This window comes from Homarus americanus, unplaced genomic scaffold (genome assembly GCF_018991925.1).
Source record: "Homarus americanus isolate GMGI-L3 unplaced genomic scaffold, GMGI_Hamer_2.0 scaffold48016, whole genome shotgun sequence".
Taxonomy (NCBI): Eukaryota; Metazoa; Arthropoda; class Malacostraca; order Decapoda; family Nephropidae; genus Homarus; species Homarus americanus.
In genome coordinates this window covers 2315783-2338421 of record NW_024755055.1, presented here as the reverse complement: position 1 = coordinate 2338421, position 22639 = coordinate 2315783, and the positions used below count along the sequence as shown (strand labels likewise).

Below are 22639 nucleotides of genomic sequence, written 5' to 3'. Positions count from 1 at the left end.
GAAATATATTTACTATCAAGATTTCACCCATATTAGGCAAAACTAAAGCCTATTGAGTCTGAACACCGTGAACAGAGCAGCATGCACGCACACAAACACACAGTAACCCCACTACATTTACATTATGTATCCTAACAGTCGCTGTGATATGGGTGAGGATCTTACTTCCAGAAAAAAAATAAGGCAGCATTTCTTGGCATTGAAATCATGTAATGCCACCAGGTGGCAGCTAAACTTAGATCTGAAAGAAAATTTGGGTCAATGTTCACAGCTGATGTGATACGTACTCACAAGTCACTCTTTGTGGACCCACCCACCCTACGTAAACATTACCAGCCAAGCTCTGTTCTCTTTCTAGAAATAAGATATTGATAAAAATAAATTTATTATAGATTCTAATTAAAAACTGGAGGTCAGCTAACCTAGGCTCTATCACCTGCTCTGGCTTAAGTCCCACCACCAGGAAGGTAGACAAGAGTAGGAAGCACAAGTGTACCCTGGAAACACCAGTCCAGTACTGGGTACTTATGGCAGAAAAGAAGCAACCTGAGATGAAGCAGCAGAGGAAAGTAGATAGCAGCTGACCCAAGTATGAAGCACAAGTCACAGAGGTTGGAGGTGACATCCCAGGTCATCAAGGCTCACTGGGGGTTGGGGAGGATGATATGGGCCACGGTGCCTGATGTCATACAAACAAAAGGTTGTGGTGTGGGTATTGGTGTAAGGCTGCCATGTGTGAGGCATAACCTCCCTCCATTCCTCTCACAAAGAAAGCTTCAGTCAACCAATGTGGTGCATTCTTACTTCTTCAGTTATAAGGAATTATTATTATACAAACATTTGAGAACCTGGGCTCAGGCTAGTCAGAGATTATATGCTAACAACCTGTGGCTGGCATGTTCAGCTTGTTTCCACTGTCCACATATATCACCATAATAATTAATTTTCAAGGGGTAAAGTGGCCATATGAATAAAGTGATTGTCTCCCGTCTTAAGTGTCACTTAGGCCAACCCCAGCTCACCAAATTGTATCTGGATACCTAACTTTGCTTTTGGGGAAGTGATGGTGGTCAAGTGCAGTGCCTCCTTGTGTAGTAAAGGCTTAGTATATATTGTGCTGTATCTACAGTGCCCCTAACAAGCAGTCAGGCCTATGGGACCCACTTTCCATAATTTATATTTTCAAATTCTGTACATAAAATTTATTTTCAAAAGGTAGAACACCTTTACATCAGCTAACATACACTGAGTACTGTACTGCATGTGGAGAACTGAGAAAACTTAATGCTACTGAATGGGAAAGTATTAAGAACAAACAATAACCAACTGAGTGGGTAAATTTCATGTTGGTGTGCAGAGAACTATGATAATGATGTCAACAAAGTCACTGTAAATGATGTAATTCTTCACATAACACAAACTATGGAAAAGAGGCAAAAGACCTAAAATAATCAACAAAGTATAACAGAAATTAAACCCAAATCTGTATTGTCATCTCACATACCCACACACTAAATTAATTCATAACAAGAACCTGGTTATGGTGCAAGGTGGCTACAGAGGTGCTAATTACCCAAATTCTTAGCACTCAGCACCTAGTGAGTTATGCTACCAAAAGGTTCTTCCACCATCAACAAGTAAACCCAATGGTGTAAAGTACCTAAGTGTTGCTGAGTAAAAAAGAAACTAATGTATAAGGAGAGAACCAAATTTATTAGCTAAAATTTCAAAGCATTTTTCTAATCATGTACTTTAATCGATAAATCATTAGAAACATTATATTGAAGATGCTGTATCATCCGTTCTTAAATGAAGTTTATAATGCATCGATGTGAGTCCCTGTGTACAAGACCAACTCAGGATATAGACTGCTTATGCTCAACAAACCCAGTACACACACACCTCGTATACACCACAATCCTGTCAACTAAAGTGGCGACAATGGTTTAAACAAAAGCAGAAACATATCAGCGTGGCACCAATCAGAACGTGGTCTCCTAAGCGATAACTCCTATAATTTTTCAAATATTAATCTTGAGTAAGAATTAAGTGAAGCCAATCAACAGAAACTGGAATTAAATAAATACCAAACACAATCAGCATCAACCAATCAGTCGAGATGATTTATACAAATATAATGTGTGTGTATAATTTGGAAGCTCTGATTTGCCTCACAACACTGATCAACCCCTAATGGCCCACAGGACAGTTCCAGACCTCAATTCAGATTCTGCAGCCTACCAAACATCATTTAAAATCAAGATAAATCAATAATTATAATTTACAAATCATAATTGTCCCCAAAACATGTCAAGAATTACTGAGGCATGCACTTAAAAAAGGTTGTCCCTCCTTGTGATAACCCCAGCTCACAGACACATCCTCCCTATGATCACCTTCATCACCCCCCACTGTAGCCACTAACCATCTATACACTCCAAATCTTTAACACCTATGACTTAAATTAAATGCCAATGAGTCCTGCATAATGTACATAAAAGACACAGCCATTCATCTGAACCTAGAAACAAGCAGTAATGTACAGTCACAATATCTTGGGATCTACTGTACTGTATTCACAAACTAAGAATTATGGGAGAATGAAGAACAGAAAATATTACTCGTTCTGATGTAAAGAATAAAAGGCAAGGAAATCTATCTCAACCTCTCTCCTAACAATACTCAAGTCTACAATAAATGACACAGAATAAGTGCATAAAGCCTCCCATGAAAATATAAATGTTTCAGCTGTCTTCATCATCATCATCATCATCATCATCATCATCATCATCATCATCATCATCATCATCATCATGGTGAGTTAAGACAGGAACATTGACTGAATACTGTGCTCACTCTGCCCACTTAAGCTGATTATTCAGAGATTCATCTCTAATAACTTGTCCTTGTATAATTATCTCGTCTCCACTACTTTCAGTGTTGTACCATTCCTCTGGCACAACTCCACGGACATGTTACTAAATATTAGTAACATTAACGGATTAATTATTTTTTCCAAGTAGTATTTGCAGACTTTCAATATCTATACACATTGTTTTTATGCCCACACTGTCTATGTACATTGTTTGTACACCTGCAGTGTATGTGTACATTGTATACCTTGAATGTCAACATATGTGACAATTTTACTGAATAAATATCTACCTAACTCAACCTATCACTTAACTCTTCCCCTCTTAACTTTAATGACAATTTCCTCTCCAAAATTTAAGTTTTACAATACAGAATCATAAAAATCCGTCACTATCTTGTCATCCACACGTCCCTACAGACTCCATATATTGTCGTGTACTACACAGGGTATTTAATCCCCGTCTTTCCAATGTCTTCACCTAAAACAACTTCAGTCTGTGTCCCATCAATTACTACAATACTAATAATACTGTTTAACTTTATCATTTCCACTGCTCTCATTTTCTTAAGGTCATTCTTAATTAGGACTTATTACACAATAAGTTGGTCATCGGTCCAAGTGAGACAATTTGGGGGAGGTCTTCATAAACTTTTCCAAACCCATAGCATATACTTTATCTCAATGCTTTATAAGGACAATTATTACCACTAAACAAAGTGATGAATGCTGAATTTAAGTCTGTGTCAAAATTCAAGGTAGAGTTTTGAAGATGAAGAGTTAAACGTGACAACAAGCATCATGGTGCTTCAGTTTCATGTGTCTGTACTTTAGAAGGTAACATCTTCAGATCCTTACACAAAGGCTGGATTAAGCTCTCCAAAATACAATCTTCCTCAGTATACAACACTTATCATTAAACTGTTATGATAAATACCTCAAACTCTTCTTAATCAAATTATTGTGTTCTAAATGTCTGCTTGTGAAGTTTAGATGTGGACAGATCTCACTGGGATGAAACTAGTGATGGATGTACAAATGAATTTACAGGTGTAAATTAATATGGCCCCTGCATATGAAGTGGAAGCCTAATTAAATATACATTTATACATATTACTGTACACGCTTTTCATTTTGCTTTTGCAAAATGAGAAGCATTTAATGTTGTTCCTGCATTACACTTGATTAAAAATGTTAACAATCACTCAACAAATTACCCACTATCCTAAAGCAAGACTGAATTTGAATGTAATACTAAATAAAAGAATTAACATTTATAACTGCTAGTATTTCAATATGTGGATCTATAAACAGTATAAAACAAAGTACCATACACACTTCTCATAAAGAAACTTGTAGCTTCAGTTGTAATAAAACTCCATCAGTTGTCTCAGTGTGCCTATAATATTTATGTAAAGCTTCATGATAATGATAAACTCTGAGGAGATAATTACAAAAAGTGCTTGTGGCAACCCTAATGTACAATACAGTAGTACAGTATACAGGTACTGGATAAAAAAAACCACCTGCATAAATGACCTGGAAAATACCACCACTAAGCATCCTTAGGTTAAGCCTTCCACTGACTGACAATATTAAGTGTCAAGAAGCTGGGACACATGAACCATGACAACAATGCTCATGCAGCAACTATAAGCAGGCTTTCCACCTTCCCTTCTGGTGGTTGTCAAAAGACTAGAGAGGCTTCATAATAAAACACTCTCAGGAAGGTTCAATTCATTTTAAAACTGCTCATGATACACACTAGGTTCATACTTAGAACCTGCACATACAGTGTCTGCTGTATCATCAAGTCACTATTACTGAGGGAAGAACTGTGTTCTCCAAGTTGTATCTTACCAAAGAAAAATTAAAATGTTAAGAATAGTTGAATACAATCTAAGAGTTATTCCTGGGTATGACAGACTGACCCAGGCTACTTTGTGTTCTTAACTCTAAGTCAGGAGAATTATCACCATGAAGGAAGCAGTACTGTACTGTACTGCATCTGTAAACTGATAAGTCAACTCAGCTACCATAGGTGAGGAAGCAATTATCTTAACTGTTAAAATTTCTGTCTCCAACTTAACAGGTACTGAAGTGTCTGTGTGTGGCTGTGTTATTATCAGGCATCTTTTATGTTTGTATAAAGATGTGATAATCTCTTTAATTAACTAAGGTGATTTACTGATGAGGCGATACAGTATAGCTCTTACACTGTAATGTATCACATGTCTCTTGCTACACAGTTTTCATTTCACTTGTTATTAATGGTTCCCATATACAATTCGATCCGATTTTCTCCCACATATAATCTAATCAAATTTGCTTAAGCTGTAACCATTGTTAACTCCCACGAAAAGAACATTTATTACAGATCTTTTCTTCCTTGCTGAAAATAACTGATACAGAATATTGTTACACATCACAATATATACAGTTACCAGTATCAATATTCTGAGACTAGTTATGCATATGCTCCTTTACATGGCCCTTAAAACGCAACAAACTCGTTACTTAAATCCTTATGTGCAATAAACTCCAGCACAATTTACAAGCAATTCCAGAGAGTTAGTTTCCTTGCCATTTATACAACAAAAAATATCAACAAGGATTAGAGATTCATAAGTCAAATACTGTACATGGATGTAGAGAGCAAAGTGACCGGGTAAAAATAAAACTAAAGTGTGCGTACTGTATATACAATAAGGATACTGTATACTGTACAGGGTGTATTAATGAAAATGTTGAGCATATCCAAGACTTTTGTGAGGGGAGATTACCAAAATTTGATTACCTAAATGCAGTAATTAACTGTTTGGAAAATTAATGTGTTTGTCTAGTAACTGTAATGCTTCTAATCATTATCAGAAGGAAGGAAGATGAGATTCTTTGTCACAAGAGGGCAGTGCCTTCACTTTCTCTCGTTGTTTACACAACTTCATCAAAGCAGGTGATAATATCTGCATGATCAACACTCCATGGTGTTTACTCACTTAACTTTATTTTCATGCGTGTGTGTGTGTGTGTGTTTTATTAACAGGCGTCTTTAGACTGCTGTAACTGTTCATGACCAAAATGGGTCATAAATTTGTGGAAGTGATACATTGATGACTGTAATATTTTGATAAAACATAATATGTTGGGGAATTTACATGGTGGTGGACATATTATGTTGGTTGATGTAATATGCTAAAAATATTAATATTTTGGTGAATGTAATATGTCAGTGAGCAAATTATGCTCATGGACACAATATACTGGTTGATATAATATTCTGGTGAGAAAGATGAAGGCATGAGAGAGTTCATCGACAGGTAAACAAACTGAAATACTGTACAGGTACGGGGAGATGATGATGTTTCCGTTACCTTAAATATTACGTAAGAGAGGATGGCTATCAGATGACAACTACCCAACCTCTTCATAGAATTAAAATTATACTGAAGACATTTTCAAATGGAGATCAAGATACATCAGAAAAAAAACTTTAGTACACAAAATCCTATGAATAATATAGAGTGGTTCTTGGAGAATGTTAGAATAACTTTGAACCGAGAGTATATACAGTACTGTAATATAAACCTGCTCAGAGTATTGAAATTCAGTCAAAATTCTCTTCACTTAAGTTAATGTGTGTTGGCACTAACTTTGTACTGAAACTTATAAGAAATATATCAGTTACCAAGCTGCACAGGACTTGACTACATTACGATGAGACAAATATAATTCCAACAGCATTATGGTGAGCAATCTAGCCTGACCCTTCTCATGGTAATTAATAAAAGCAAATCTGTACTGCTCCCTAAACCACCAAAGTTATATGACCAAGACCGGTGTACAGTAACTAGAAGAAATCAAAACTACAGAACAAGTAATCCTGATGACATCTAGTGAAACAGCCGCTGCTAAACACACGTGAATGTACTGTCACCCCAAAAGGTATCTGTATGATTTTGTGCGAGACAATATACCACAACCGACGCAGGATTTTAACAACCCCACCGAGACCACAGGAGCCACATTGTTCATTTTGAAATTCATCAGACCCCACCGTAAAGATACCTTTTGGAATGACTGTACAAGACTTGTGCATATGTTCCCTCACATCACACACTGCTGCTGGCTCACCCTGCTACCCCCTGCCTCTTTCCACTACCGGCTGAATCACCAATAATTGATAATGCAACTACATCTTAACAAGTACAATGGTGACCTTATCATAAAATCAACCAATATTAATTTACATGCATAAATTTAGACCCTTCTGTGTGTCTCCTGGTGACTACAAATATGACTTAGGAGCATAAACCTAACATGAACATTGTGGTGTTCTTTAATAACACTATACAAAGTCTTCTAAGATCAGCAAGTAACACAGATCTCTTGTGCTACTTTATGATATATACTTCTTTAATTACCATTCAAGTTAATGCATAAAATAACTAAGAAATATTCTTTATCCTTCAGCCAACTATTAACTGTCTTTAAAAAAAACACATATAACTGTTTTAGTGTATGGACTATTGCTAATGTTTGGTTTATTTATCAAAGAAAATTATGAACCTGTGGTGGAAATGTCTGTTGTTAGATTGACAAAATACAAATACAATGTTAAAGAGGCAGATCAAGTACCTACTCATGTTACACTCAACTAATCTGCATGCACATTAAAAACAAATAGAAAGAAATCTGTATCCATTTTCAACCCACTATTAGAAATAAAGAATAAGAAGTGCAGCTTCTTTCAATTCTATTAAAAGTGTGTTAAGTTATATGTTGAGTCTGCCACAACCTCTTGAATTTGCTGGTGGAGGTCCCTGAGCAGAGGACCTGGAAGTGGGTGACATTCTACTCTGAAGACGCTGGACCAAGCTAAACGTTATGTATGAAACCAACCTGAGCAGCCCTGGAGCACAACAGCCAAGCGAGATAAAATAGGAGAGCCCAAACATGATCCAAAAATTAGAGGAGGAGGAACAAGAGAGGCAGTCAACAAAGAGAGGTGACGAGGACGTTGACTACGACACCAGAAATGGGTGCCTAAAAGAAGTCCTCATCTCCCTCTCCCCTGTTCGTACCTTGCTGGTGGCGAAGAGCAGTCCCACGCCCTCCATGCACACTTGCAGGAGGCCGCCTTCACCGGTCTTCATATCTTGCACTGGGAACTCTCCGCCTAGCTCTACGCCAGGCAGAGCTCCCACACCTCTTGCTGCTGCTCGTTCCATGGCCTCCTTTATGCAGTAGTAGAGGTCTTTACACTGCAAAAGTACAATTTACATAAACATTTTGGTTTATTATGAAATTGATATGAAAATCAGCTTAAAAGGAATGATTTGTACATCTTTAATAAGAATAAATGAGAATATAAACTTACAGTACTGTTACAGATGTGATCATTCTGTAAACTAACTATTACTGAGGTAGTTATTATGAACACCAGTACAGTATAAACAATCACAAGCACTATTGACCTTAAGTGAACACATTGTTTTCAGTGATTAATTTCCTAACCTAACCATATAAAATAATTACTGTACAGGAACCCCTCCATTTAAATAAAGGTTCCAATACAGAAAACTATTTGTAAGTTGATTCTTCATAAATCAAGTGATGTGATGTCTGCACTACGGTAGGTCCTGTCTAGTCCAGTATTAACAGCACAGTACTATGGTAGCTGTGAGAGTAACAGGGTCTCGGGTCATCTCAGGACACGGCAAATAAGAATATGGAAAATAAAGGATTGGTAGTTATGGCTTAATATAATTCAATAAGCTTGTCCCAAAATGATTGAACACCTGAAAACAGTATTACTGAACCAGATGCATTAGAAGCAGAACTAGATGTGGTACAGTACATTGGCCCCTTTAAATAATTGCAGTTCTCATGTTAATGATTTGAACCATCCAAGAGATTACCTCAGGCAAATATTTCTATCACACTCAACTTCCAACCCACAGAGCAGAAGAGAATAAGTTCTATCAGTGAGTATTCATAGCATTCCCATGAGGCCACTGCAGTGCATCACAATAGACAGTTTTACCTTCTTTGTATAATATTTGTGTAGTTGAGTCTGGCCCCCATTGCGGCGCCACAAGCAGAGGACCTTGTTCTTGGGGGAGTAGGTCATGTTAACAAGTCGCTCAAACCACCACCTCTCGACAATAACCCCACCAACTGATCTCAAAATAAGGCCATCATCACGCACTTCTAAGAAGAGCAAGTCACCTGTAAATATATGTACAAAAATATCAATTACAATACAATAGTGACCAGGAAATGTTGGTAAAACAGGGATTTTGCCATAATAATAATAATAATAATAATAATAATAAAAAAATAAAAAATAAAAAAAAATAATAATAATAATAATAATAATAATAATAATAATAATAATAATAATAATAATAATAATAATAATAATAATAATAATAATAATAATAATAATAATAATAATAACAATAATAATAATAATAATAATAATTCTGACAGCAACTGCAAAAGTGCTGGTATAAAAATGCTTTCACTTCCTTTAGTAAAATATAAATAAATTAATAAATATATAAATACACAAAGAGGCAGTGTGGCTGGCAAAGCACTGCACCATCTGCATTTCCACAACTGTAAAATTAGGTTTCCATTCACAGTTCAGTGGACTGTGAATGCCTTGGGCACAAACCAGCAACCTTTATGACAGGAGGCAAGAGCTGCTACACCCCTACACAGTACAGTACTGGGTAAAACAATAGGTCTCGTCACCCTCAGCAGGGTGATACTAATAAATACCATTACTGCACTGTACTTCCAATGAAAGACAGGAACAATATATTCAACTCACCTGAAGCATCAGTACCAGAATGGACAGTGAAAGTCTGGCGATGCATCTGTCTTGACCCAAGAGGTCTTAAGTCAATGTCATTACCATGCTGATGGAAGAAGACAACAATGATCAGGGTTTTTTTAATGCACTTTATATGACATACAGGTACAGTATATTTCAGGACTAACACAAAGGGGTTTAAGGCTGACACAATATTGGATTTTAAATCTTCGTGTTATGTGTGTACAAAGGCCATTTATAGGGTGGGTATGCTCCTAAAAATCAGTGCAACACCAACTATGAACCCCTGAATTTAACCATATACAGGTATAAAAATTCTTGTGTTCGGCAGATATAAGCATCTTCCAACACGTCTAAATTTTGTACATGCTTCAGTTCAGGAGTAAAAGTTGGCATGACATTGATTTTGGGGATCATAGACAAGCAATTAATTTATAGTCTTTACACACACACACACAGGTTCTCTAAACAACAACCTCACAATTTTCAAACCCTGATGTGACACTTCAGGTTTTATAATTATGTCTATCTGTAAACATACAGTATGTAAGTCAAGGAAGAGACTTTTATTCTTACCAAGTTATTTATCTGGTCGAGTAGTTCATTGACCTCTTGGCTGTACACAAGGCCAATGTGAGATTTGCCCAGCAACCTGCGCACCTTTCTCTTGATGTCTTCCTTACGCACATTGACCATCACCATAAAGGCCACGAGGTTGTACAGCATTGTGGATAGCAATCTGTCTTCCTCGTGTTCCAGGCGTTTACGCTCAGAATCACTCAAGCTATTGTATCTGTTATCGTAAAATTATGGTGAAGTAACATTTTACATACTGGGTACAGTACTAATTTATTTTTCATTTATGTTAAAAGTTAGTTAATCACTTCAGAAATAATATTACTGTTCTTGTGTTAATTTTGTATTCATTCAATCCCAATCTCCACTATTTCATACTTAGTTACAGTACAGTATAAGAATAAAGTCATATGTGAAGTTCAATGTTCCACAGAAGTGCCCAATGAGCCTAAAATATCAACTACTGTACAACCCAGATGACTCACCTCTCCATCATCTCACTGGGTCCCTGGTCCATGCCCACCATATCTCTCTCCTGAGCTACAGCATCAAGGAAACAGTCTTCCCAAAACTGCATCTGGTCCCATAATGGTGATCGTTCCTTACTTATAAGACCTGTTCAAGGGAGGGGGGAAAATATCAGTAATATGGTAAGGTTGTGTGAAGGAAGTAGAAGTCTTATTTAATATCTGTATAAGGAAAGACACTGTCGAATTCTACCCATAACCAAAAATTGTGGCCACACCAAAACTGGCACACTGTTCATTACACAGTTAAAATATGCAACTACAGCATTTATCTCTTCTAAATCTGTTCTCTGGACTTCAGTTTAAAGATGCTTACAGTTTGATTATGGTAAGAAAACCAAGAGCTGGTCATAATTTATGTGACTGAGAAGGTTGTAGTACTACATTTCACTTGCAACAAAACACCGTCCATATCGATAGCATCACCCGGCCATCAAGTACATCATGTTTTTGGGTAATGACAGATTCTACACAAAAGTGCTTGGTGGTGGTCTAATTCACAGGTCACCCATAAGACGACTTGATGAGCAATAATAAAATGCAATAATTATCTTACCTTCAAAGAGGTATGTTCTGCCTGAGTCTGGTGATGGGGTAGTGGATGTGGGGATCATATTTCCAGCATGATACCTAAATCCTGTTGAAAGGGAGGACTTGCTTGACCACATACTGGACGTTCTCTTGGACCCCCGAGGGAACTGTACAAGAAGAGATCCCAAAATAAGGAAATAAAGCAGACTAAAGTATTATCATATACTGTACCAGCATTTTGTGATTCTGTATAAAAAGGCAACACAGAGATAAAAACTGCTTATGGTTATCTTAATGGAACCCAAGTGAGAAAAGATAAATTACTTACATTGCCTTGTTCAATTTCCGAGTCAGAGACTGTGGACCGGAATGACTGGTGTGAGAGGCGTTGACGCTGGAAGGCCGGGTTGGTGATGATAGAGCCCGTGTCACTAGCACCACAGGAAGGAGGACCCTCTGATCCTTGGAGTGCGTCCCCTGCTTCTGAGTCCTACAAATACACCAAACATTAGTCATATGTAAAACTGAACAGAAATACTTGTTATAAAATAATAATGTACAACTAAGGAAACATTACTTTGAATAACCAAGTTTTATTAGTACCTTGGCTCATGTGTTTTATTTCTCATGAACAACATTACCTACATTACAGATAATTACCCTTAGACTTTATCCTGTTAACTTTTATATCCCACTGTGCACTCTTATCTATGGCTACTGATGAAAAGACCAGTTATGTTGCTGTATTTTAAGTGACATTGGCAAGTTAATCTTGTATTAAATGTTGCTGGCTTAACTTCCTCACTATGGGGATGCCACATTTATTAATGCAGGAGATTTTATTCAGCAGAGAGGACAGAGGACCACATAAAAAGATAAATGTAACAACAATTCCTCATCTAACTTTTCTCCATAACCTGACTTAAATACAACACTGTACTGACCTGAGACTGTAGTTTAGACAGTAAAACATGTCTCTTCTGCACCAGGAGATCCCGTAAGACATCAGATGCGGCTGTTTCAGAAGTTTCAGTATCTGGTGACCTAAGAGGATCATGCACCACGCGAGGACCGGACGAGAGAAAGGGGCTGTCTGAAATTAGTACCAAAGAAACATAATTAGGATGTACAGTATGCAGAGGTAATTTCTTTTATAATTTTCTGATAAACTGAAGAATATTTCCCCATCATCACAGAACTTTCAGCCAACAACTAATGCAAGTGAGTATTTCTTCAGCTGCAACAAATTTTTTTTTCATTCTAATCACTTGTTAGTTTCCAGTTAAAAATATAACAACTGACTTGGTTCACTTTGGCTGAAAACACTTATGCCTCAAAGTTTCTGATGGTTTTTACATCATAAAGGTTTAACCCTTATCAAGATCATTGTGGTACCTTCCTCACTAGCTTGTTATTTTCTCATAATCACTTCATTTCCTTCCCTTTGTTAGTCCTCATCATATTTCATCATATTGGTTTTATTTAACTCTCTCCAAAATGCTTAAATTGAATATATGCAAAAGATTCCTTATGCAGGGGTGATACTATATTACTGAGGCAGCTGATTTATGGACAGGTCTGAACTCTAAGGAAAAGGTATTTATCCACTCCAAACACTTTCACTGTCCAAAAATTCACAAATAGTCCTCTTATATTCTTCATGTAAATTATTATAAGCATGGGTGTGTGCCAGTATCCAAAAGAGCAAACCTAAGATGTGTGGAGCATGATCACCAGGAAGGAGCCGCTTTAATATATATTGTCAGATGAACATAACAGTACATTGTAGTACAGTATAATATTTTCCCGTTTGTAGAGAGGATATTACAACCTTGAATTGAACAACTTTCTAACAAAACTATTGTTTCAAAATCCCTCTAAAACTTTATATTTCGATGTTCCAAGGAAATATTACTAAACGTGCCACTCCTGAACATGTTCATATAACTTACCAGACTGTGAAGACTTCCGGGAACAGTCAGAACTCTCATATGGTGGCTGGGGTGAGTGAGGGGGTAGGGGTGACCCTCTGGGACTGCCTGGGGACCGCAAGTTCTCAAGGCTGCCCAAAGGACTGGAAGACTTTAACAAGAGACAACACTTGTTTAGAAACTTTAGGCCTTGTCACTTCTTAAGTTTTTGAGCAGAGTAACATCCTTTAATTGGAATAGTTTCATTTTTTGTGTACAAAACTATTTAACTAAAACTTACCACCGAGTAAGACAATAAACACAAGAATAAAGATCAATTCATCTCACTCACCTGAGAGAGGGCAGAAGAGCCACCTGACATCTCCAGGGCGTGTGGGTCTGAGAGGTCACGGCTCCAGTAATGAGTATGGGAAATTTCAAGAGCCTGGAGGGCCGACGATGTACCCCCGACACCGAAGGTATTGTAAGTTACTTCTAAACCAGCAACTACAGCATTTACTAGCTTCAGCATTCCCTTCCAGACAGGCTTCTTCACACACTGTAAGAATTAAAGTAAATAATAACACAGACATCTGGTATCTTGTGATATAAATAACATTATGACAGAGGAAACATTAAAAAAAAAAATCCAGGATTATTTTTAAAACTGACAAAATTTGGCATAATTTTTTTTAACATTAAATACTATAACTCACAACATCGTTTATATGATCATCTGGTCCTATCTTCCTCTCCAGGGTACGGTTGAGACCCGACACGACCAGCATGCGGTAATTCTCATCTTCCATCAGTTTTCTCACCCGGTTCAGTTTGAGCCAGCCAATTCCTTCCCCTTCAATCACCTGTGTCAATACCTAGGAAAAATACAAGGGCACACTATGAAAGGAAAGTGTTCTTGGTATAGCTTTAAAATGTCTACCTTATTTGGTTTTATAACACATACAGCACTACCTTATTATTAGTCAAGATCATGAAACACATTATTACCACATCACAATTGGTGGTTAACGCATCAATATTAAGTCACAACTTTTTCTAAGGAGATAGTACAGTATTACATCAGGTTGAAATATGTAACAATGTGCTGTGTGTATTATATTATATCATCAAACTTGAAGTCTACTGTACATACATCTTTCAAAAAGGCTTGATTTTCTGAAGCTGAAGTTGTTCTCTGCTCTATACTTGCTATTTTGTTTAGCTCGGCGCGCCTTTGAGCCGAGACAGAGTGTCGTATCAATGAAGACTTCTCCACTAATCCCTTACGACCTGCAGAATGTTAACATCCATAGTTTATAAATGATCACAACAACAAAATCAATAATTCTCTTGACTAAATTAAGTAGAATTTTTCATACGACTTTGACGGAATTACATGTTAAGTCCACTGATGGCTTTTGTTTGCCAAATGAGATTCAATTCTAAACGGTAGACTACAAGTTTACTCTCGTGTAGTTTACGAGAATGGATATAATTATTACTAGAATATGCATCAGTGTCGGTGTAAACAAAACTAATCATCTTATCACATTACACAAAGCATTCTTTTCCTTCATGACCATCAACAAAACTGACTGGTATATGAAATCTTTATAATATTCAGAAGTACTCGAACATAAATATATGATAAGCAAATATGTCGGTCCAACGGTGGGATAACTACTGGAAGTTGCCTGATTGACTAGCAAGGTGAAGAAGATAATTAAATATTAAGGATTCTATTTCAGGCAGCAAGTACAGACAAATGGTCCCATATCTGTTCTGTATTACAAGTAGCAATGAGAGTACTGAACATGTGTACTGTATTCAATAAGTGATCCTGAGATAAATGATGTTCCGCAGTTTATCCCTTTGTAGGCCTCTCCGACTAGACACACTAATCTTAATTTGTGATACATTTCATCCTCAACAAGTGATCTGTACTAGTATCCCCTTCTGCTTCCCGCTAATATAATATAAAAGGCTAACTGAATCTATCACACAATACTATTCAGTAAAGTACTATAAATAATAGCTTGGGAACTTTCCCTTAAACTTTAAAGGGGCTTTAACACTTTAAAGCTGTATCACACCTGCAATAAGCCTCTACTGGTTTAACAAACAAATTAACCATAAAACAAAGTGATGGACTAATATGATCTTAAATCACTTCACAACTTTTATAACTCACAACATCTTCAATAAGTTAATACTAATGTTTAGCTTCCCAGAAGACTGAGAATTCACTAATCCCTGGACAAGAGAAACAGGAGTTATACACACACTGAAAAAGATATTCATCTGTTATCAACAATTTCGCTACAATGTGTGGAAGAGCCACGGCTGTGGAATAGATCAGTCCGAGGAGAAAGGACAGGTAAGGAAGATCAACTAAACTGCCAATGCTGAAAAATATTGGCAAAGCAGTAGTTCCCATGTTGCATGTGCAAAAATCATTTGACAGTAGAACAGGAAGTGGCAAACTCTTAAAAGATGCAGCAAATACGGCACTCAAACTGTGCCTCCAGCACTGTACAAGTAACAAGAAAAATCACTTCAACTGTACACAATTTCTAGTTCACATGCTGTAGCTCCAGCACTGATCCTTAACAAGAAGAACACCATAATAATAACATCTAAAACTTATGCTTATTAAATATCATATCAGAATATTAAGCACAAACCCATTTCATAAGTTCATACAGCACTAGAGGAACAAGCACACATTACAGCAGGCCCAAGTCTTCACAGCTTCATTGGAAAATAAATAATTGTGCCAGAACACACCTCCAATATATACTGTATATTATGGTATAACTAACAATATGAAGAATGTCAATGAAAAATAATGTTAAACAATATATAATAGTTTATAAATATAATGTAACTTTTCTATGAACGTTAATAAAGATACAATAATAATAATGATGATAAAAAATTATGATTAATGACACAATGACCAATAAACTGTACTGGAGTAATGGATCCTCAAATATATTCTATTCTTTCCATAAAAATATTTTCTCCCTTTTGTCCATTTCCATAAGTCATTCATAAGGAGCTACACACTATTACTTAAACACAAAATAACAAATGAAAGAATAAGACATAATTTATAAACTGATGGTAACTTGTGCTGTAATAACATCAGACGTCAAAAATGAACACCACACGTTACGTCACCTGCCATTATCATATCTGTTCTCTAGCCATTGAAAATATTCACCAATTTTTGTCATCTTTAACAAAACATTCCATTGTACTAACCATGGAAAATTTCTTATTGCACATAGTTTACATATGATTGTTTCCTTACACAAATGTTAAGTGAAAAAACATCTTCACTATAACATAAATATCACAAATTATTATCAGGAATAACTAATATATCGAGTCAGGAAAGACCCTAAAAAGTTTATGTTCTGTATGTATGTATGTATGTAGTATAAGGTTGGCAGTTACCGAGCCTTTAATACAGTTGATGGCAGCTGGTGAAATAAATCAACACAACCTGACCCTTGTTTACCATGTATCACTTGGCTCCCTCCCTCTCCTCCTCCCTAGGTTCTGTTCTAGTGTTGTGCTATACAGTTTCAGTATTGTACACTCTACTAAACCCTATACAGTATGTGCCAGGCAAGAAATGAAATGGTGGTAAATCTCTGTCAGCTCATAAATATTTCAACTTTGAACTGTATAATAAAGATTCCAGGTTTCTATTGTGTTCATCAGTGACTGGCTCAAAAATACAACCACCTTGCTTACTGTTGTATTAATTGAGGCGCTCCCATTGATAGTGACGAATCAACCAATGGCGCCCAAATCAGATTCTTGTTTCAACAGGAAGCCCAACTCTTTCTCTTTATTGGTCATCCTTCTGACAGAAGGATGACCAATAAACCCTGTATTGGGTAGAGAAACACTCGGGCTTCCTGCTGAAACAAGAATCTGATTTGGAAGCCATTGGTTGATTCGTCACTAACAATGGGAGCGCATCAATTAATGTATAAGTTCACAGGAGAATCAATATGATTGAACTGTACATTATAAGTATCACTTTTAATGTTCATGTACTGTACGGTATTCCTACTACATTAAACATATTTTCCATGAAAGTAAATTTCAATGTACAGTATGTCTTAAAACAAAAATAATGACACACCTTCAACTGGAAAAATTTCTTACAAAATACTATGAGAATCACTTTGTTTATTTGAGGTGTTGTGACGTCAACAACCTTTACTTTTCCTCCTTGTTTAGTGTGTACTGTACTGTAGTTTGGGATATCTTCCTAAATGATGATATTACATGTTATCTCATGATAAGTATAGTTTGGTATCTTGCTGAGTCCTCCTACCTTTGGGGAAAGGTCCAAAAGGCTGCGCCCTGTCCCTGGTCCTGGTGGCGCCCACGCCTAAGTTGGAGGGACTCACACTGCGACTCCCAGGTCCACGTGCACCTGTTAGGCAACATGGTTCGCACTGGGGTCCCCTCGTGTGTAACATCACACAAATATCACATCCAAACTTTTCACCAAATTATTAGAACACAGTAAATTACTTGGTTGTAAATGACTTGTTCAACCCTCCAGGTAAAGATAGGAGCAACATAAGTACTGTACACATTACTTGTTCATTTCTTCAAGAACAAGTCCAACCAGAGGCCTTGGTCAAATACTCTTGTTTTTGCTGTGTTTTTTTTTAAGTTTTCTTATTCTTCAAGTAATTTATACTATCTATTTCACAAAGCTATATTACTGATCGGAAATAATGCAAAATTATAAAAAAAAATGGTATCTGAATAAAACTACTGTACAAACAGCCTATACTGTATATCAAAAAATGTATTCTTATGCAAACTATATTTTAAGCACAGACCAGGTCACAAGTGCATTAACCGTAAAAAGTTTCCCTCACAGTACTAACAACTGCAGCCATTAAATGTCTGCCAAATATAGATCCACAACACATATATGCAGGACAAATTTCTTAAGATATTTAGTTATTAACGACTACACTTAAAAATATCCCAAACCCTGTAAATGACTCTGGCCTCTGGTAAAGAAATAAACAGTTGTCTTCCCACCACTAACTAATAAATACACATCTGGTATATCACTCAAGTCAGCATATCAATCAACTCTCCTATGTTTGTATATTCAGAAGATGAAAATAACCTTTCCCTCATAAAACAGTTGCTCCCACATGCTTTCCTCTTCACATACTTAAGACAACCATCAACGAAACAGTAAAAGTATTGAAATTGTCTCTCTCTTCCGTAAATCTCTACTGAATCATATGAATAATGTACCGGAAATTCACTCGTTTAGGTATTTACAGTGAAACCTCTATCTAGCGGACTATATAGAGATGAAAGTCCATCATAAAGAGTGTCCGTTAGATGTGAAAACACCATCGATTGGATTATATGGTATTGGTTTTTACCCATCTTCTGAATACACAAAACAGCTAAATAACTATTGTATTCTGCATCTGAAGTATGTTGTTGCAATTTATTTCACTTATACATGATGGTAAGTGATCCAGTACTGTGTTTTCGTCCATGGATTTATGATCACCATAATAATGATGATTAATTTGATAGTTAAATAAAGAATAATAACTCCATATTCATCAAACTATAAAAATTACAAAGCTGCTTTATATCAAATTCAATACAGTAATAGTGTTTGTATCTATCAAGAACGTCGATCATTCACCCTCAGGCAGTGTTAAATGAACTGCAACAAACTATAGTGCTGACAATTAATTCTTGTTTTGGGGAGAATTATCACCAATGTCTGTATTAACACCAAAGTCTATCAATGAGCTGAAAATATAAACTCAATTAACTGTTTCTATCACAGATTCAATTCCTGAAATACTAATTCACTTGAGAAAACAAATCATGCATATACACTCACTATAAACACCATCAAGCAAAACAAAAGACAACTGTTGACACATATCATGCAGGCATAAAACAGTTAAGTTAAGCGTGGCAGCATTTCAATCATAGGGTTAAAAAATTACAAACCGTGAGAAGTTATAACACAGCAAAACATCAACACATATCAGTACTGTTGTGGGTTTATAGTAACACAAACAATCTGCCAACTATGCAACAAAAAAAATGTCCAAGGATTGTCAACAGTATTTAGGTGTTAGGATCCTCGACAGCATCTGTGTAAAAGTTCAAGATGTCCATATAGTTCTGTCTTTGTCCATTAACATTTTCTCTAGGTTGAAGATGAACCTAATGTCATAAGGTAAATATTTCATAAGCATATTAAAGTATGTTTACAGCTGAGGGGAAGAAGGTTGTGTTACTTGTGTCAGAAGAGTGGCATCAAATATATGTACTGTACTGTACAATGTAGATAAAGTGTACCCAAACATGTACTTTCAGCTTGGTTGTTAATCACATGCATAAAACTTGCATAAATTTTTTTGTGGGGTTATATTTCTCCCTATTATGAGAAACTAACATTGGTAAAAAAAAAATATGAATAATTAAACTTGGAGTAAAATGGGTCATATTAAAATAAATAAAAATTTCACCCATTTAACCCACAAACAATCACCAACACGTGTAGGCCTATAGTGTACCAGATGAAGATATGGTACAGTATCTAGGCTGAATTTGTTAATCAGTACTTTCTATCTGTTTTCACAAGAGTAATGGCCACTAATTAACTTTAACATTTTAACATTAGCATACTGTACATTTCTATCAAGCTACTGCCACAGAATTAACACTGAGAACAAAATTCTTCCTTCTTTACTCTGTTATGGACTCAGTGAGGTACACATGTGGTAAACTGGCCTACTAGATCATAAGTTAAGCCAAACCATCTGCCTTGAGGGCGTGGTGTCATATGTCACAGGCTGAGACAGGACTGGTATACAGGATCTCTTCTATGGTTTAGATACTTGTGAGCCAGTTAGCTATTTCTTCAAATGAAACCTTAAATTTGCCAAAACATCCCCTTACACCTGTTATTCTTTTGTCTCCTACTCCTTAACAACAGCAGTGATAAGTGTTGCAGTCTAGAACATACTTTGTTCCTTCCAGCCCAGTGCAGTGGAGGACTGGCTTTCCTTTTTGTACACTATCCTTTGTACAATATCCGGTGCACTTGCTGATGGTGGAACAACGAGTCATATAAACCCTTCAATCACCCCAATAAAACAAGTGCATCACGCCCGTTACCAAACACACCTGACCTCTAAGGTGGACCAATGTCTCGACCGGTTTCAAAAGGATAGGACACACGATTCCATAACATCCTGGGAACTAATTCAAACATATAATTCATGGCAATAATAAAATTTCCAACACATTCTCTACAACAACAACATAATCAAAATGACCTTCACTCTATGGAAGTAAGCAGATGAGATATTCCTCTCCCAAAGTACACTATCGCTTAAGTACACTATGTTATTAACCCAGTCACAGTTTAATATGATAATCTTATGTCCATTAAAACAGCCAACCCCCCCCCCAAATAAATAAATAAATAAATAAAATAAAAATATCTTAAAATTATATATAAAAACAAAACAACAAAAACCCTATTCAGCATTCATCTCGTGTCTTGGTATAGTGTATAAAATTTTCTGTTGAAATTTCATATGTTGTGGCACTTGTTACATTAATTATGATACATATGTACACAGCAATGATACTACAATATATACTTATGTAGGGAGACACACACACAGGGGAAAGAGGTGGAGGACTTGTGGCTTTGTCTACGAGAATGTGACTGTGTGTATCCTTTACTTATCTTACTGTAATACTGCATGTGATTACGTATATATTAACTTAATTCTTTTAATGCACAACAATTACACACCTAATACTAGACCATGCACTTACCACCATGCTCTCCACTTGAGAAACATGAATGGACAAATTCCTTCTTCATATCTGAAACAATAACAACTGCTGCCTGCCCTTCCTGGTCCCCTAAACTTGGGCCTGGGTTATTAATCAGACATTTTTAATATTTACATTGTTTCCAAGTCCCTATAGGAAGGCTTTAATTAGTGTAGCCAATCAGGGGCGAAGACGACAAAGTAAAGAAAAAAAAGGTAGAGTACAGTAAAAGTAAAGTTAAAAAATGATCGTTGGATGTGATACTATGTTACCTGTGAGTGTAAACTGTACTGTCTATGATAAGCAAACTAGCCATGACCTGGGCAAGTTATTTATGTATGGGATGAACTGTGAATGGGTTAAAGTTATATGTCACCTTTACCTGAAATTTCCAAAATACATTTACCAGAGAACTGTAGAAAACAATTTTACACTCCAGAGTGAGAGAGATTTTGATTGTCCAATTTATGTATTCATGTCATTCAAGTAACCTATAATACAGTATACTGTACTTTGGAGGGGAAAAGTAGCAAATAGGATAATAACTAAGTATTTGTGACTACATATACAGTGTAATGTTCCTGGAATATCTGAATAATAAAGAGCTGGATTAGTGATATCTAACATACAGTATATTATTCTGTTGACACAGATATTAACCATTATAGGATGAGCATACACATGCAAGCAGAGAAAACACACACACATCAATACACATGTACAGTACAGTGTTTCACTCATGGCAAGCTGGGAATAAACTATACTAGTTAAATAAATAGGCCTACCGGTAATCAGTTAGGATGATTAAGCAAAATAATGAATTGCATTAAGAAGCAAAGGTATAACCACAAATGAAGGGCTGAAGCTTGAAGGCCCATTTCACAGAAGAATATTTAAGAGATCTGTGAGTTTCTATCAACAAGAACACCTGACAGAGCCTGCCAAGCCCAGGGGCCTCATGCTGTCTGGTGACCGGTTATACTTCCTTTACAGATCAGTGTATACTTGCTGCAGAACAGCTCCTTCTCCCTCCAAATTGGCGTTAAATCAATGCTTTGAAATCTATAACCAATATAAAGTTAACTGAAACATTCTTACTCTCCTAGAACTAAACTTGACCAGCTGGAAAACTTTTATAATTATCAGATGAATATTGTGGTCACAAGTCAAAAGGTAATTTTTCTTGATGATCCTGACTTTGATTTTCGTCCATTGTTAACCAAAATAATGCACTGCTTATTCTAGGGTCAGGCCTTGTGGGACTACTATTACATACTCTTCAGACTAATACCGTTGAAAGATAAGACAAGACATAATAAAGGAGATTACACCCTACACTGGTCTCTTCAATAAAAATCGTTCCTTTATGTGCAAAGAACATTGTGTCAAAACATCAAAACTGTTGACTGTTGTGTAAATAATAAAAGTGAAAACAACTTTTATCCTGATTAAATAGAGATTCACTAGGAGAAAGGCAGAATACAGCCTCAGAGGTCCA

At 36.3% G+C, this 22639-nt stretch overlaps 1 protein-coding gene across 1 annotated transcript in view; it reads right to left on the bottom strand.

The window, feature by feature from the left end:
• LOC121856200 (MAP kinase-activating death domain protein-like) overlaps positions 1 to 22639 on the bottom strand; it is an 89132-nt gene that overhangs the window by 17387 nt on the left and 49106 nt on the right. The window contains exons 29-41 of the mRNA XM_042351545.1: positions 17615 to 17716; positions 14411 to 14547; positions 13974 to 14132; positions 13610 to 13816; positions 13300 to 13429; positions 12292 to 12440; positions 11676 to 11837; positions 11373 to 11514; positions 10775 to 10904; positions 10290 to 10506; positions 9711 to 9798; positions 8916 to 9100; positions 7954 to 8133 (exon numbers count right to left, since the gene is read on the bottom strand). Coding sequence (XP_042207479.1) covers positions 7954 to 8133; positions 8916 to 9100; positions 9711 to 9798; positions 10290 to 10506; positions 10775 to 10904; positions 11373 to 11514; positions 11676 to 11837; positions 12292 to 12440; positions 13300 to 13429; positions 13610 to 13816; positions 13974 to 14132; positions 14411 to 14547; positions 17615 to 17716 — 1988 coding nt within the window. The remainder of the gene's footprint in view (positions 1 to 7953; positions 8134 to 8915; positions 9101 to 9710; positions 9799 to 10289; positions 10507 to 10774; positions 10905 to 11372; positions 11515 to 11675; positions 11838 to 12291; positions 12441 to 13299; positions 13430 to 13609; positions 13817 to 13973; positions 14133 to 14410; positions 14548 to 17614; positions 17717 to 22639) is intronic.